The 16,442-nt window shown below is 43.6% G+C and overlaps 1 protein-coding gene across 1 annotated transcript in view; it reads left to right on the top strand.

The window, feature by feature from the left end:
• The window catches only part of LOC136590988 (WW domain binding protein VOPP1), a 165,042-nt gene extending 159,583 nt beyond the window's left edge, over positions 1-5,459 (top strand). The window contains exon 5 of the mRNA XM_066588450.1: positions 4,864-5,459. Coding sequence (XP_066444547.1) covers positions 4,864-5,036 — 173 coding nt within the window. The 3' untranslated portion in view covers positions 5,037-5,459. The remainder of the gene's footprint in view (positions 1-4,863) is intronic.
• Positions 5,460-16,442: the final 10,983 nt, after the last annotated feature.

Here is a 16,442-nt window from a genome sequence, read left to right as displayed (position 1 = left end):
AGACTTTGTCTCTACATTGGATATCATGCTGTTGGTCTCTTTCTAAAGGTTGGATCATGAACACTGACCTTACTAAAGGCCCAGAATTTCTTAGATGTTTGTCTGGGTTCTTAAGCACTTGAGTTGTGCAAATTGTATCAGGCTCACCACTTCTGAAAAAAATGAATTCCATTCCATGTTTTCTCCAAGCTCTCAATGGAGTTTCAAGGCCTTAGAAATAGTTTTGTAAACTTTTCTAGAGGATTATATTTTAAACTTTTAGGGTGACACTGTGTTGTAATATGTTTGGCCATTTAGAAAGTACTAGTGAAGCACATGGTATTTATCTACTTCATCTATGCTATCCAAAAACCCCGACACAAAACTTCAGCAAGGTGCTAGGGGAAAAAAAGTTCAGTTTTGCCTCATGGTGTGTGGCACACTACCACTACCTATGTGGGCACCTTCAACCGGTACTGGTGTATTTTGTCTCCACCGGTTGTATGAGTGGAGATATGGGTTGGCCGCTGTTAGTCACAGGGAACTCCCAAGCCACAGCCCCCTCAGCTGCCATGGTTGACACATGGTAGATTATGTGTAAGTGCGCTGTATGGATTGCCGGTATGACTGGATCCTTCAATTACTGGGCACTGCAGTGGTATTGACAAGTGCGGCCGTTACACTATCGGCGGCATGACGGAACTTCAGTGAACCCGGATGTGGCATTTTGCTGCAGGGCAGGACAGCAGACCTCTACAGCCCCACAGCCGAGCATTTGTGGAGATGTCCACCCACTGCACACACAGGATCACAGGATGTCTGTTCCTTGCGGCCGGTAACACCCTTGATTCTCTGGTCTCAGTGCGCCACCGGTGAGAAGGTGGGGTGAGCGGTGGAGAGATTGAGGTTTGACAGCGGTGGCATGCAGGGTGGCAGTGGGGAGGAGAGTTGCGCCGGGGGTACATGGACAGACACAGCGCAGTTTGCCAGCACCGGCATTGACTGTGACAGCAGGGAGGAGAGTGACAGTGGCCCTGGCTGCAACGGGCGCAGGGAAAAAGGGAGCAGAGGTATGAGCGCGGCTGGAGGACACCAACGCAGATGCGACTCCGCCGGGGACATTTGTCAGCTGCCACGGCCATGTGGATATGAGCGCGGCACTGGGGGGGACACAGGGAGTCCATCGGGGACATGTGTAAGCTGACAGGCCCATTTCAGGAGAATTCGGGAGATGAGGAGGGCATATCCTGGAAGTTCCCTCTCATTAACACCGACCAACCTGCCTGGCCTGGGAGTTCCCTGTCACTGACAGCAGCCAACCAATGTCTCCACCCATACATCTGGTGGAGACATAATGCACCAGTACCCTTCAACCCACTTCACATTGCTGAAGAAGTTCTATTTAAGAGATATTTACATTCAGTAGTGTGTTACTAATTAAACCTACATGTGTCTAGTCTATATAATTTTTAATTAATTTGGTTACATACTTGACTGACTTACTGAGGACACAATTACACGCACGATTTAGATATAATTGCTGGGCTGCCCCTGGACTTAAGTTTAGCCCAGCGATTAGCTCTAAATTGCGATCGTTAGCCGTAGCCACCAACGCTCAGGGAATAGTTCACTAAAGCGACAGTTCATTTTTCATACCTTTAGGGTGCGTTCACACGCGCACATAAACGGCGCGTTTTTGCGCCCAATCGTATATACGTGACCATCTGAGGCGTTGGTTTCGAATGCATTCGTTCGCACAGGCGATTTTACAGCGCGTAAAAACGGCAACCCGAAAAAAAAATGGAACATACGCGACCGAAATACGTGCCAACGCATATTCGATGGCCGAAAAGATAGTTTGCAAAGTAGGAACAAACAATAATACGCTTTCTAGCTCTGGTCATGATCGCCGAAAAACGTTCTTTCCGGCGATTATACGCTGCGCACGTGCGAACGTAAATACGCCTACGCTCGTGTGAACGCACTCTTAGAGCTGATATTGCAGAATTTGTTTCTTTAATGAAGGGAATGAGATTCAAAAACACAATCATAGGAGCACAATATACGGTTTTGTTTAATGACACACCAATCTTAACCTTAACCCCTTATTGACCAACCTTTTTGTGTTCTAATCACTAGGTAATTTTTTTTTTTTCCTAGTCTGATTTCAGGAACTATAACATTATTATTCTTTCATCAACATAGTCGTATGAGGGCTTTTTTATTTTTTTTTGCATGACAAGTTTTTTAATGGAATCACTTTGGGATACGTATAATATACAGTTTAACTTTTATTAATTTAACTACTAGAGATGAGCGACCACGCTCGTTTAAGGCTGCTTCTCGATCGAGTAGCAGTCTTATCAAGTAACTGTGTACTCGCCCGAGCAGCATGCGGGGGGCGGCGGAGGGGGAGTTATAGATCTCTCCCCCTCGGGCGAGTACACAGCTACTCGATCGAGTAGCAGCCTTAAACGAGCGTGCTCGCTCATCTCTAGTTACTTCTTTTCAACCATATAAAAGACTACCATATATACTCGAGTATAAGCCTAGTTTTCAGCACATTTTTTTATGCTGAAAAAGCCCCCTTCGGCTTAGAGTGAGGTAGAAAAAAAGAAAAAACAAAAAAACTCGCAATACTCACCTTCCAGCTGGTGTCTGTGTCCCCAGCGCAATGGTCTACCTGGCGGTGTCGCAAGCTGATTGAGAATTCTACCTGCTCAGCTTTGAATTCCCCCGCCGTCAGCGCTGTGTACGTAAGCACTGTGATTGGATCGAGCGCCAGGCAATCACAGCCAGCGCTTGAGGATTCACAGCCATTCAGTGGATGACATCACTGAATGGCTGTGATTGGTTTATCAAGCGCCGGCTGTGATTGGCTGGCGCTCGATCCAATCACAGCACTTACTTACTTGCTGACGGCGGGGGAATTCAAAGCTGAGCCAGAGAGATGACAGCGGGGAGAATTCTCAAGCAGCTTGCTGCACCGTCGGAGAGCCCATCACGCCAGGGACACAGACGCCGGCTGGGAGGTGAGTATTGCATTTTTTCTTTACCTAGTATATACTTGAGTATAGCTCGGCTTATACTCGAGTCAATAAGCTTTACCAGTTTTTTGTGGAAAAACTTATTGACTCGGCTTATACTCGGGTCGGCTAATACTCGAGTATATACGGTATTTTGTTTGCATCGCCGCGTTCTGAGGCTCAAAATATTTTTTTATTTTTCCCTCAATGGAGCTATGTGTGGTCTCATTTTTGTACTTTCCAGTTGTACCATTTTTGGGGTAAATGCAACTTTTTGATCACTTTTTATCATGGCTTTTTGGGCATGCAGGTGAACAAAAAACAATAATTTAGAATTTTTGTGTTTCTTTGCTGCACCCACTATGTGATATAAATAATATGTTAACTTTACTTTTCAATATGATTATACTTATCCTAAATTGATATATATATATATTTTAATTTTCTTTTACTGCTTTTGCACAACAAAACCCCTTTTTTGTAGTACAAAAAAAATTGTATTTGCATTGTTGCATTCAACAACATATAACTTTTTTTTTCACCAGATGAATTGTGTAACGTCTTGTTTATTTTAATACGACTTGTAGTTTCCATCACTACCATTTTGGAGTACATGCACCTTTTTGATCACTCTTCATCGTGTTTTTTTTTTTTTTTTCTGAAGGCACTAAATGAAAAGTAACAATTCTGGCATTGTTTTTAAAATTCCTTTTCACACCATGTGGGATAACCGACATAATATTCTTATAGTATGGGACATTACAAACGCCGTGATGCCTAATATTTAAAAAAAATATTTTTTCCTGAAAAAAAGGGGTTTGTAAAAAATAATTAATTTCCTTTACTTTAAAAAAAAACAACTTTATTTAACTTTTTTAACGCACTTTTTTAACCCCTCAAGGGGCCTTGTACTACTATGCACGACATAAGCTGTGCAATGTAGTATATTTTTGACATACACGGTCTAGTAGGCTGGATTGCATGGCAGATTCATAGCCTTCATCAGGACTCTGGTTGCCAAGGCAACCCATCAGTACCTTGTGCTCGCATCATAGGGTGGTGATGGGTGTCAGGAGAGGAGTGCCCTTCTCAGTTATCCTCTTATATGCCACAATCGCTATTGATTGTGTCGTGTAAAGCATTACACGTCACTTCGGGACATTAGAGCAAGAGCCCAGTTGTCCGTAGACAGTTGAACCATGGCCCTTCCCGACACAGGATTCTGTGCCAGCCCCAGACTAGGCCACTATATTTTTATGGTGGCCTAGCCTAAGGCTCCTTCGTGACCACTGTAAAAACATGTACAGCTGGTCATTAAAGGGTTAAAATATCTAAGTTAACCCCTTGTCTCTTCTAGTCTGTAGATATAGGTCCTAAATGCTTATGCCATGTGCAGCCAGGGCATATATCTATGTCCGTAGTTTAATAGCAGATCACACAACACAGCCCTCTGTCACTCAAGTGGTCAGGTTGACATATATATTATATAATATTTATATATTAAGACTATTTATTTCTAATTTCTATAATAATTATCTATCATACAGTTCCATCCCGTTCCTATAACTGCATACAATGTGTATAGCGCATGTTTCTAACACTACACAGGATAGCTTTCCGACATCTGAGCTCTGTCCTGCACAGTGTAATATACATATGCAGACCTGCCTCCAACATCGAAGAGCTGTCCTGCATAGCGTTGGAAACATGTCGGACCTCACCTGACATTGAGATTTCCCTGCATAGCTCCAATGTCAGATGAGGTCCGGCACTGTATTGGAAACGGTTAATGGTCTCTATCGACTGCATTTCAAATAATGTGGGGTGGTCATCTGATCGGTTTCATTTTATATTTCAGGACCTCAGCAGCCCGGAATGCCATATTATTCTGATCCAGGGGGAAATCCAGCCACACCTTCATTCCACATGCAGCCAAACTCCCCTCAAGGAAATCCAGCTTTCCCCCCTCCTCCGTCCTACTACAACACACCTCCTCCACCCTATGAGCAAGTGGTGAAATCTTGCAAATGAAGCAGTTTTGCACTTGGCGGTTTTTTCTTATATCTGACTTTTTACAACTTCACCATGAGGAGGACTCTCCCTTGCAATGACGATTAATCTCTTGGTATGAATCATGGAGGACCGGTTCCGGTCAGACAGGGAACAGCTGTTGGTGGAACAGGATTGCAGTCATGACAGTTTTTCAGAGTTAGCGTTTATGTTACCTTCAGCACTAGCATGGGGTTAAATGGGTAAATGCACTCCTCCATTGCTGGAAAGGCAGTTTTTCCATTTAATTTATTTTTTTTTCATATTCCTAGTACTGTATGTAGCTCTTTCATTGTATCTATGCTGGTGGTGTAAAGTACATATCGTTGCCTAGTTTGCCTTTATTCTTGAGAGTGCTAGCAGGATATGCAGTATCTACAATAAAAGGCATGCTCTTCATGGAAACTATGTTGGATAACTTGTCTTTTTATCAAAATGTTAGAAAAAATATTTTAAAAAAAAGGAAATGGTCAATGAATGATGGCACACGTGGGGGGTAAGTTCTGAAATTGGACCTTTCACACGGGACGGAATAGGCCGCACAACGTGCTACAAGCTGCAGTAAAATCCGCAGTTAGAGCTGCAGATTTTGGGGTGGGATTCCGCAGCTGTGGGTTTTGCTGCGTCTTGTGACGTAACTCTGTACCGTGTGAAAAGTCCCTTAGTAACCGAGAACTTCTACAAAAATTATGCTTTTAGCTCTGTTGATCGTATTTATTTCACTGGGCTATTCCTTCAGTGTAAGGTCACAGATAGTCCCGCTAACTACACCATCACACAATTGTTACAAGAAAACATGGCATCTGTAAAACCTTTGTTAATATCGGCGTGGTCTTGCATCAAAAAATGTGTAGAAACAAATTCAAATCCTCGCCACTTTGTTTACCCTGAAGGTATATCCCAATATAATAAGGGACGGGTCAGGCACCAGCATCTAAGTGTAGCTTTAGTCTAAGGCTATGTTCACATGGGGTGGATTTACTGTTTGGACTCTCTGCATGTACAGTAGCGGCAAAGTGGATGAGATTTTCAAAATTTCATCATCCCACTCAAAAAATAACCTCAGAATCCATGCGGAAATCAACCTGGTTTTGGATCTGCAGCATGTCAATTAGGGCACTACATTTGCGGTGCGGATTCTACCTCTTCAAATGAGGGGGTGATTTCAGCTCCAAATTCTGGGTCAATATTTGACAAGGAATTTGCCCTGTGGATTTGCTGCAGAATGTCCGTTGTGGACCCTCCACAGCAACCTCTGCCCTGTGTGAACATAGCCTTAAGGTATTAAGATGCCAATCAGACCCATTGCCCATGCACAGCAGTATACTATTATGTGCTTAAAAGTGTACTTAATTTCTTTTTTAGAAAAGTAGGTCAAAATTATGTGTCAATTCATTTCATACTATATCTTTATAGGGGGTTGAAGTTAAATTTTTTAAGAGGCGCTCCAAATTCTCTTCTCTCCTTCAAAATGCCAGTCAAGTGCTAACATTCTTGCCACCCCTAGTAGAACATACAGAAAATCAGTTCTTTCTGTTCCCCTCAAACTCAATAATCTGTCTTCAGTAGGCACCCCCTAGTGGTGCCTGCAGGCAGCCGCAAGTTATTACATTACAGCAAAGCACTCTGGTAATTTTTTTTTTCACATACAATGCTGGAATATTGCTGGTGAGCTAGTATTATCATTTTGTTTAACTTCAGCCATACATTTTGACCCCTTTCCTTATGGACAGCTGTCATGCAATCATGTCATATCTGTCCACCAGTCCGAAGCATGCGCTCCTGTGTACACAGGATGCTGTTCTTCCCTGTGTAACTTCCTTTGAACTACAGGGTTATATCAACATCCATAAAATCCCTACTGACAGCTCTTAGATGCCTTCACATATAGAAAGCAGAGAGTGCACCCGCAGCACTACGTGAAAACCCACTCCGGGTCGCATATTAGCCTATTACTCCCCACTTCTACACGAGCCAATCTAAACAACCAATCACCGTGAACCAGCCAATCCAAATAACCGATCACTGTGAATGAGTAAATCCAAACAACCAATGGGGAGTAATATAGATATATGCCTCCGGGTCGGGCAGATGAAAATGCAGAGCCAAGCAGGAGGGTCAAAACCAAGCCCTCAAATTCTAATATAGATGAAGCAGTAGACAGTTGGCAGCATAAGTAGGTGCAGATCAGCTGTTAGCCTTTTTTTAATTCTCCCATAACGTCTAAAATGACAGCTACATTTCAACCTCCACGGTCTTTTTCAAGCCTAACCCTTAAGAGATGACAGGGAGAAACCAATCACAAGCAGGATACAAGTGATGCAGCTGCAGCCTGTCTCCCCTAGGAATACACTGGGGAACATAAGTACTATTTCAGTGATCTGTTACTTGCTACCCCAAAGCTGGCCATAAATAGATTAATATATAAGGTGTTTGGGGGTCTCCCCACTCTCTTCATGATCTTTTTGTTGGCAGTTTAATCTGCCCTCCCCTTTCAGAACACACCCATGCTCAGCTAGTTTGTTTGGAGTGTGGTGGTGGTGGTGGTGGTGGGGGGGGGGGGGGGGTAGGGGGGGGTTGAGGAATCGGGAGAGATATCTGGCCTGTATGGCCGGCTTTAGCTAGGGCTCAGAGCAAAGCAAGTGCAGTGTGATGATGGGAAATGTAGGCTGCATGTCAGGAAGGAAGAAGGAACTAAGATGGCACAATCCATAAGTGGTACGTAAACTAAAACATGTATATACAAAAGCCCATTCATTATTCTTTACTAATAGCCTATAGAAAAAAATGCTGGAGTGTGTAAAGGATACGTAAATAAGTGTATTCATAGTCCCAATACACAAAAAAGATTAGGCAACCCTATGAAGTCTTAGATAGTAAAATAGAAGGATATGGAAGTATTTTTTTTTACTTCCATGCTTTAAATCAATAAGATGAATGTTGTTTTTAAAGGCCCATTTACACGGAGCAAAGATTGCTCAAAAATCGCTAAAAAGCGATCGTTTGGGCGATCATCGTTGCATCTAAATGCGTGGCCATCGTGGACGTTTCATGGACTGCTAACTGATCGTTAGGTTCAGGCCAAACTAAAAATCGTTCGGCGGTCTTATCAGCAGTTCTCCACGGGTAGTGCTGATAGCAAAGTTTCCCGTCAGAGAAGAAAGGAGCTGAATGCAGATAAGAGCCCTCGGGCTATTAACTGCTTTCAGCTAAGGCTTCATTTGCACGCTAATAAGCTCTTAAGTAGCTGAGTAGCTACTTAATAGTTTATGCAAAATGATCGCTCAAAGCTGTCACTCAAACTGTCATTTGAGCTATCTTTGAGCGATCATCGCTCCGTGTAAGTGGGCCTTTACTTCTAGCATCTATAATGCTATAGCATGTAACTAGAGCTCTGTAAACAGACAACCAGAACATCACACTGTATTGGACGAATTTAGATAATAGCTAGAGATGAGCGAGCGTACTCGGAAAAGCACTACTCGCTCGAGTAATTTGCTTTATCCGAGTATCGCTGTGCTCGTCCCTGAAGATTCGGGTGCCGGCACAGAGCGGGGAGCTGCAGAGGAGAGCGGGGAGGAACGGAGGGGAGATCTTTCGCTCCCTCTCTCCCGCCCGCTCTCCGCTGCTCCCCGCTGCGACTCACCTGTCAGCCGCAGCGGCACCCGAATCTTCAGACCCGAGCACAGCGATACTCGGATATAGCAAATTACTCGAGCGAGTACCGCTTATCCGAGTACGCTCGCTCATCTCTAATAATAGCCCATAAAAGAGGGAAATAAGTACTCAAATATGACACCAGAATAACAGCAACTGTAAACATGAGAAGTGAAGAGCAAAAAATGTAGTGAAGATGTGATGCAAAAAGTTATGCTATACAGTATAATGAAGCTTCAATTAAAAAATACAATCGAGACAAAAGCATACGAGTACCGCCACACAAATATGGCTAATGCAGCTGGAAGTGCAATAAATCTTCAGTTATTGCAGTGGTTTGTCCAGGATTAGACAAAAGGGCCGGCTGGGTTTGCAGAAGCAGCGCCACGTTCCGTCCATGGGATGTGTCTTCTATTGTAGTTCAGCTCCATTTACTGGAATGGGAATGAGATGCAATACCATACAAGGCCCACTTACCATCCACCCTACCAACCATCATGAGTGCATTCACATTGTATACATCTACTGTATATACAATAGCCTCCAGATATTCGGAAACACCCCATGTTTTAAACAGCAAATCGCTAGTCAAACATATCTGAGAGGTTCTCCACCAAGAATGGAAATGTAGCCCACTCGAAAAATCTGTGTTTTTCCACCCCATGCCGACAGCATGCAAGACTGTCATACAGGCAAAGGGTGAATATTCAAGGAGCCCAAGTTTTTTCCCCCAGATTCCAAGAAGCAGTTGGAAGATTGAGCATTTTTTTTTTAGCCACTTATCACCCAAGCCAGTTTCGGCCTGTGACCATGCCCAGTTTTTCAAATCTGTCGTTTTACTTTACGTGGTAATAATTTTGGAATGCTATCACTAAGTGATTCGGAGATTGGTTTTTCATGACACATTTTATTTTATACCCATTGTCAATTTTGGTATATTTTGTATATAAAAGAAAACAAAAAAAAAACCTATAGAAACATTAGAAATATTGGCATTTTTGCCAAATTTAAAAATTTTCTGCTTGTAATACATATAGTCACCACACAAAACAGTTAAATAATATTTGCTGTATGTCCACGTTTTGTCAGCAGCCTTTTACAACTTTCCTGTTTGTATGTTTTCCAGATGTTCCGCGGCTTAAAAAGTTCAGCAGTAATTTTTTCAAATTTGGAAGAACATTTCCAAACTTTGTTTCTTCAGGGACCAGTTGAGTTTATAAATGGGTTTGATGGGTCTGTCTATTTAAACCCCCTACATATCAACCCATTATAAAAAACGTCAGCCCTTAAAGCATTCAAAACCACATTTAGGAAGGTTATTTATTAACCCTTTTGGTGTTTCACAAGAAGTATCGAAGTATAGGTGAAATTTAAACCAAGTCCTTTTCTTTAAGATTTTCAATTTTAAACAATTTTTTCTGTATCGGAGGCGGAGTTACCAGAGAAACAACTCTCAGTACTTATTACCCTGAATCTGTAGTTTTAGACATATCCCACATGTGGCCCTTGTGTGCAGCATGACTTAAACACAGACCTCGAAAATGAAGGAGGGCCTTGTGGATTTTGGAGTCTCCCTCTTATTGGGACATTTTCCAGGCACCACATTTCAGGTATGATCACACGGCGGAAGTTGAGACAAATTTTTTTGCCTGGCTTCCTCCTCTGCAGCAGAAATCAGTGGCTGAGGTACATATATATGTCGCAGATTTGCGCATGCATTTAGTCCTATGAATGCACAAAATCCATGGGCAGAATTTCTGATGCAATTTTCGAACTGCGCAGAATTCTGTAAGAAATTCTGCATACAGATTTTGCACATTAACCGGGTTAAATCCATGAGCGAATCCATGGCAGAAATATGCAGCTCAGCTTCCTCCTGCAATTTTAGATGTGGAACCCATGCAAAAAAAAAATCTCCAGCAGATTCCGCGGTGGGAACATACCCTTACTGTGTGTGTAATGACTGCACATAACTTTCTACCTCCCTGACAGGCTGTGAGGCGGGCGACAGGGTGTACATTGTTATAAAAAGTTTTTTTTATTTACAATTAACCTTTACTGTGACTTGTTGTCACTGCCATCACATGCCCCAAGCCTACACTGATGAGTGTCTGTGGGTCTCTAGGCAAAGCTGTCTGACCTCCGCTGTCCTAGAACAGCTGGATCACAGAGCTGTATGCAGGGAGGCTGGCAAATGAGCTGCCTTTCTCATTGTGATTGGCTGTCACATCAGTCACATACCCGGAAATCATGCCGATTGGTCTCCAGGTAGCTCTTTGATCTGAGCTGTCATTAAACTCTTAGATCACAGCACTCCCACACAGCAGGGGGGCGGGGCCAAGTAGGGATTCTCTACAGAGAAGGTCCCTGCAGAGATAAATAAAGAAGACTGCTTGGACATTTATAGTCTTTGGGCCATCTTGAAGTGGTTAAAGGAGATGTCCCGAGGCAGCAAGTGGGTCTATACACTTCTGTATGGCCATAATAATGCACTTTGTAATGTACATTGTGCATTAATTATGAGCCATACAGAAGTTATAAAAAGTTTTATACTTACCTGCTCCGTTGCTGGCGTCCTCGTCTCCATGGTGCCGACTAATTTTCGCCCTCCGATGGCCAAATTAGCCGCGCTTGCGCAGTCCGGGTCTTCTCCTCTTCTCTATGGGGCTCCGTGTAGCTCCGCCCCGTCACGTGCCGATTCCAGCCAATCAGGAGGCTGGAATCGGCAATGGACCGCACAGAAGCCCTGCGGTCCATGAAGACAGAGGATCCCGGCGGCCATCTTCAGCAGGTGAGTATGAAGACGCCGGACCGCCGGGATTCAGGTAAGCGCTGTGCCGGTGGTTTTTTTAACCCCTGCATCGGGGTTGTCTCGCGCCGAACGGGAGGGGGGGGGTTTAAAAAAAAAAAAAACCCGTTTCGGCGCGGGACATCTCCTTTAAGTACAAAAAACATGTACACCCCAAACATTGAGATTTTTGACCATTTCCTCCCAATTTTTAAGGGGTATTATCAAACTGCTATGGGTACTGTATTTCATACAAGTTAATTTCTAATTTGTACAGTACAAAAGCTCTAGTTTTACCAGTATTGTTTAATTGACAACACTATTACCCACAAAACACTGGCCTTTTAAAAGACTGCTTCTCTCCTTTATGGCAGAGCGCGCCCTTAGACTGGAGTAGCTTTCCAGCCATGTTGCCTAAGCAAGACTTGTTGGTGTTGTACAAAGCCGTAATAGGGCTACCATGGAAATGTATGAAGCCTGCATTGTACCTCCTGTAAATCTAATAGGTCTTAGATTTCATATGGAGGCATACCGTTTTTGTAATGCCATGCTCCACTTGACTCCGTATGTACAGAAGTGTTTTTCCCCAGAAGCATTGCATACATACACAAAATCCAGCAAAGTCTGTATGGCTCTGCAGTTTTCATTCCAGTGTGCATGAGCTCTTATAGCGGATGTGTATGGAATGGCAGCAGATAAAACAGGTTGCTCTATATGTAGAGCCCAGTAAAGCGGTTTTCCAGGCAATTCCCATTGATGGCCTATCCTCAGAATAGGTTAATTTGCTGCTCAGGATTCTGGCCAATCAACTGCTTGGGTGCCCGCTGTCAGTACAACACAGTGTACGGTGCGGAAGCAGATCACTCTGACCATCTAGTGGCCAGCACTGGTAATTACAGTCGTAACACATTAAAATCAATGAGAGCTGCACCTGCAGTTACCAGCATGGCCCACTGGGCAGAGGCCGGAGGGATCTGTTTCCATATCTGGACACTGTGTTGTGGTATTGACAGCGAGTCCCTGAACTGCTGATTGGCCAGGGTCCTGAGCGGCAGACGCAACCGATCAACTATTGATAACCTATTCTGAGGATAGATCAGCAACAGAAATTGCCCGGAAAACACATTTTATGCTAGATAGGCACAGTTATAAGAATGAATCCGTACCCAGTTTATACGTTTTCATCTGTAAATTCCCTTAAGTATTCTCTGTTTTACTACAAGTCGGAGCGTGGTTAATGTGTGAAGTGGAATGTGATCAGGGCGACACAAATACTGTATATAGTGGGGGGAACATTTCTTCTCTGCAATCAATTATGAAACACAAAAAGTTTAGAATTGCATAAAATGTATTTCTATAACTAATAAAAGACTAATAAAAGATAAAGTGATAGCTCTGCAGATTATTCTGAGTCTTCACTAGTGTTGAGCGAAAAATGAAATATTTGGATCGGGAATACTCTACCCAATTTCATAAAAATTCTAGTGAATGGGGATGGCCGAATCGTACTCCCATTGAAATCCATGGGAGTAGTGTGTGTCAGTTGCTGGCACTCTTGCCTTACAGTGCTGGGCTCAAATCTAATCAAGGATAACATTGAAAAACTCCATGCAGATGTTGTCCTTGGTCAGATGGTAACTTAGATTGCTTTGCAGTGCTGGAATTCTTTTTGTCTTCTCCAGAGAAGAATAAAAATAAATAAACAGAGAAGCATACAAACTATGCAGATGTGGCTCATAATTAGCTATGAACCCAGAACCCCAGCCCTACAAGGCAATAGTGCTAGCCACTGAGCCTCCAAGCTTCGTCCTCCTCCTGCTCCTTCGCCTACCTACATCTGGCCGTGACACTGTGCCCAATACCGCGCTCGCCAATGTGCAATTTATCTGCAGCTGTGAGGCGCTTTTATTTTGTTAAACACCCCTCTAGAGATGAACGAGCATACTTGTGAAGACGATTTACTCGAGAGAGCATCGCCTTTTTCGAGTACCTGCTGGCTCGTCCCTGAAGATTCAGGGGGGTTTCAGAGGGGATCAGGAGGGAGAGAGAGATCTCTCTCACTCTCCGCCCCCCCCTCCCGAATCTTCAGGGACGAGCCAGCAGGTACTCGTAAAAGGCGATGCTCTCTCTCGAGTAAATCGCCTTAACAAGTATGCTCGCTCATCTCTACACACATCCCTTCGCTTCTGGGGAGTTGTGATCCAACGGCTTGGCTTTCAGATGCAGTAGTGTATCAGCAAGTGTTTCCCATTGTTTTCAATGGGAAACCTCTTATCGCACGCAACGCAATGTGTTTTACAGTCCCATTGAAAATGGGTGATGTGTTATGAGGAGTGCAAAAAGTTGGAACATTCCACTATTTTTTCAGGCACAGTAATGCGGGAAAGGAATCGCTCATGTATAGGACTCCATTCAAAAGAATAGGGCTCATCTTCGTGTGACATTTGTGCATCTCGCAATGCACAAAGCTGACGCTCTTTCTTGGCCGCATCAAAGCGGCCCGCTCTGGAGAATTAGCACTGTTGCCTTGCTGGAGTTCTAGGTTCAACTCTTACCACTGGTAACATATGGATGGATGCTGTTTTTATGTCCTGTTTGTTTGTTTTTTTCCTTCTGTTGTTCTCCTCCCCTGAAGCAGTAAGCACAGTTGGGGGGGGGGGGGGGGGGTGGTGGTAGTGTTGCTCATTTTGATTGACAGGGCAATAAAATTGTCCCAATTTTCACCAAATCGAATGGTGCAAGTCTGAATTGATTTTTAGAGAAAAATCACATTGCCCATAATGCCTGCTGCAAAGGCATGCAGCCAAGCTGCCTTGCTGATCTCACCGAATGTGTCCTCCGTCACATGACCTAGCCGTATACACTCTTTGTAAAAAAAAAAAAAGATAAATAAAAAAATCAAGCACCTAGAAGAAGTTGTCATTTTGCTTCAAAACTCGGCATGCAGTTACATCTAAGGCATACATATAAATGATTAGCGTGGCTGCATGATTAGATGAACGCTCTTGCTCCTTTAGGCCCTTAATGTGATTCCACCCATAGCCTATAAAAAGGCTCTACTCCAGTGTAGTGGACTTTTTCCGACTCTGTAGAGCTTGTTGACCACTAGACGCCTCTACAACCCAATTGAAGCGATTTCGTCCAGTTAGTGAGTTGAGAAGTAGCACATTATTGGAATGCAAGAAGCTAGATGGTTGTATCGACAAACTGCCCGCCACCTGGGTTAGTTGACAGTATCAGATCATCTCTGAAAAGGCAGGGGCCATGGGATGTTCCTGGTATGCAGTGGTTAGTGTCTACCAAAAATGGTCCAAGGAAGGACAACTAGTGAACCAACAACAGGGTAATGGACACCCAGGGCTCAGCGATGCATCTGGGGAACAAAGGTTAGCCCATCCGGTCCGATCCTACAGAAGATATACTAGAGCTCAGATAACTAAAAAAAGTAAATTCTGGCTACGATGTAAAGGCGTTTGAAGAGAGCGCATTGCAGCTTTCTGCGTAGCCATAGGCCGGTCAGTGTGACAATGCTATACACCTGTCCCTCACTGAAAGCACTTATAATACATATGTGAGCATGGGGAAGTGGACCATGGAGGGGGCCTGGTCAGATGAATCATGTTCTAATTAACATATGTTGATGTGGGGGTGCGCATCACTTACCTGGGGAAGAAATATTCCCAGGACGCATCATGAGAAGGAAGCAAGCCAGCAGAGGAAGCGTGAAGCCCTGAGCAATGTTCTGGTGAGAGACCTTGGAAGCTCGCAGTCATGTAGATGCCACTTTGACTCATACAATACCACTCGCCTAAAAGGTTTGTACAGATCAAGTACAATCCCAATTGGCCTTGCACGATATGGTTCGTGGCACATTATAATCCTTTAATAAAACATGTCTGCAGACACCAACAGTAGTACTGGGTACTTTTCAGCAACTTCCAAGTAGTCTTGGTTATCCCTTCCAGCTCCAATTTGGCACCTAGTGACTTCTCTCTCGCAGGCACAGGGGCCGCATTCTAAGTGTGACTTTTTTGTGACACTTGTCTGTGGGCAGCTCTTTGTGGGTACCCTAACTCTGGGGAAACATGATGTGCTATTTTGCCAATTGTCTACGCTGAACTGTATAGGTCAGCCATTGATTTGTATTAATACAGCAAAAACAAAAATGTATCCCCCTCATATTTTGGCATATGGTGGTTCCATTATAGGGGAGAGACATTTGGAATACATTTGAGAGATTTCGGAGTGGGTATATGGAGAACGTACACATCTGTGGTGCGAATGCAGCCCAGCAGCTCCTCCCACGACACACGTGCACATTTGTTTTTAATGGCATCACTCAAAATATACTGAATAATATAAATGCATTTCAGTGTGCCGGTGCAGAAGACGTGAATGAAAACAGTCACAGGCAATTGCTATCAGCTTTTTATACTTTGACCACAGCATGAAAAGGTCACATACATAAAAAGACAGAACACGTGAACATGTAAAAGACAGTATTGCAGATAGTTAACCCCTAACATTTCAGGTACATACCAAACACCACAGATGCACACAGATCTCAAAAACAGATAACCAATCCCGACCGACTAAAGCCGTGGAGTTGGAGAATCACTTGTAAGAGCGGCGATCACTGAAATCAATTATTTCTCAGGATTACAGATTCGAGTTAAAATCTCTTCTTAGAGGCACAAGGAAGTCCGGGGACGGCTTCATTCACAGCAACTAGGGGGTTTCTTCAGACAAGTCTTAAACACCGGAAGATATTAAAATTGCTCCCCTATATTACGCATCCATACAGACTTGTCTTAAGTTTTCTGCAAACTCCGTTAAGAGTTCCAACTTCACACAATATGAATTTGACACATTATCACAATATGGGAGTGAAACCCTTGACAGGCTGCAAGTCACATTACAACCACTAGGTGGGCACATATATA

The sequence above is a fragment of the Eleutherodactylus coqui genome, unplaced genomic scaffold, assembly GCF_035609145.1.
Source record: "Eleutherodactylus coqui strain aEleCoq1 unplaced genomic scaffold, aEleCoq1.hap1 HAP1_SCAFFOLD_26, whole genome shotgun sequence".
NCBI classification, from domain to species: domain Eukaryota; kingdom Metazoa; phylum Chordata; class Amphibia; order Anura; family Eleutherodactylidae; genus Eleutherodactylus; species Eleutherodactylus coqui.
The sequence above is the reverse complement of the archived record's forward strand: the minus strand, read 5'-3'. Positions and strand labels throughout refer to the sequence as shown.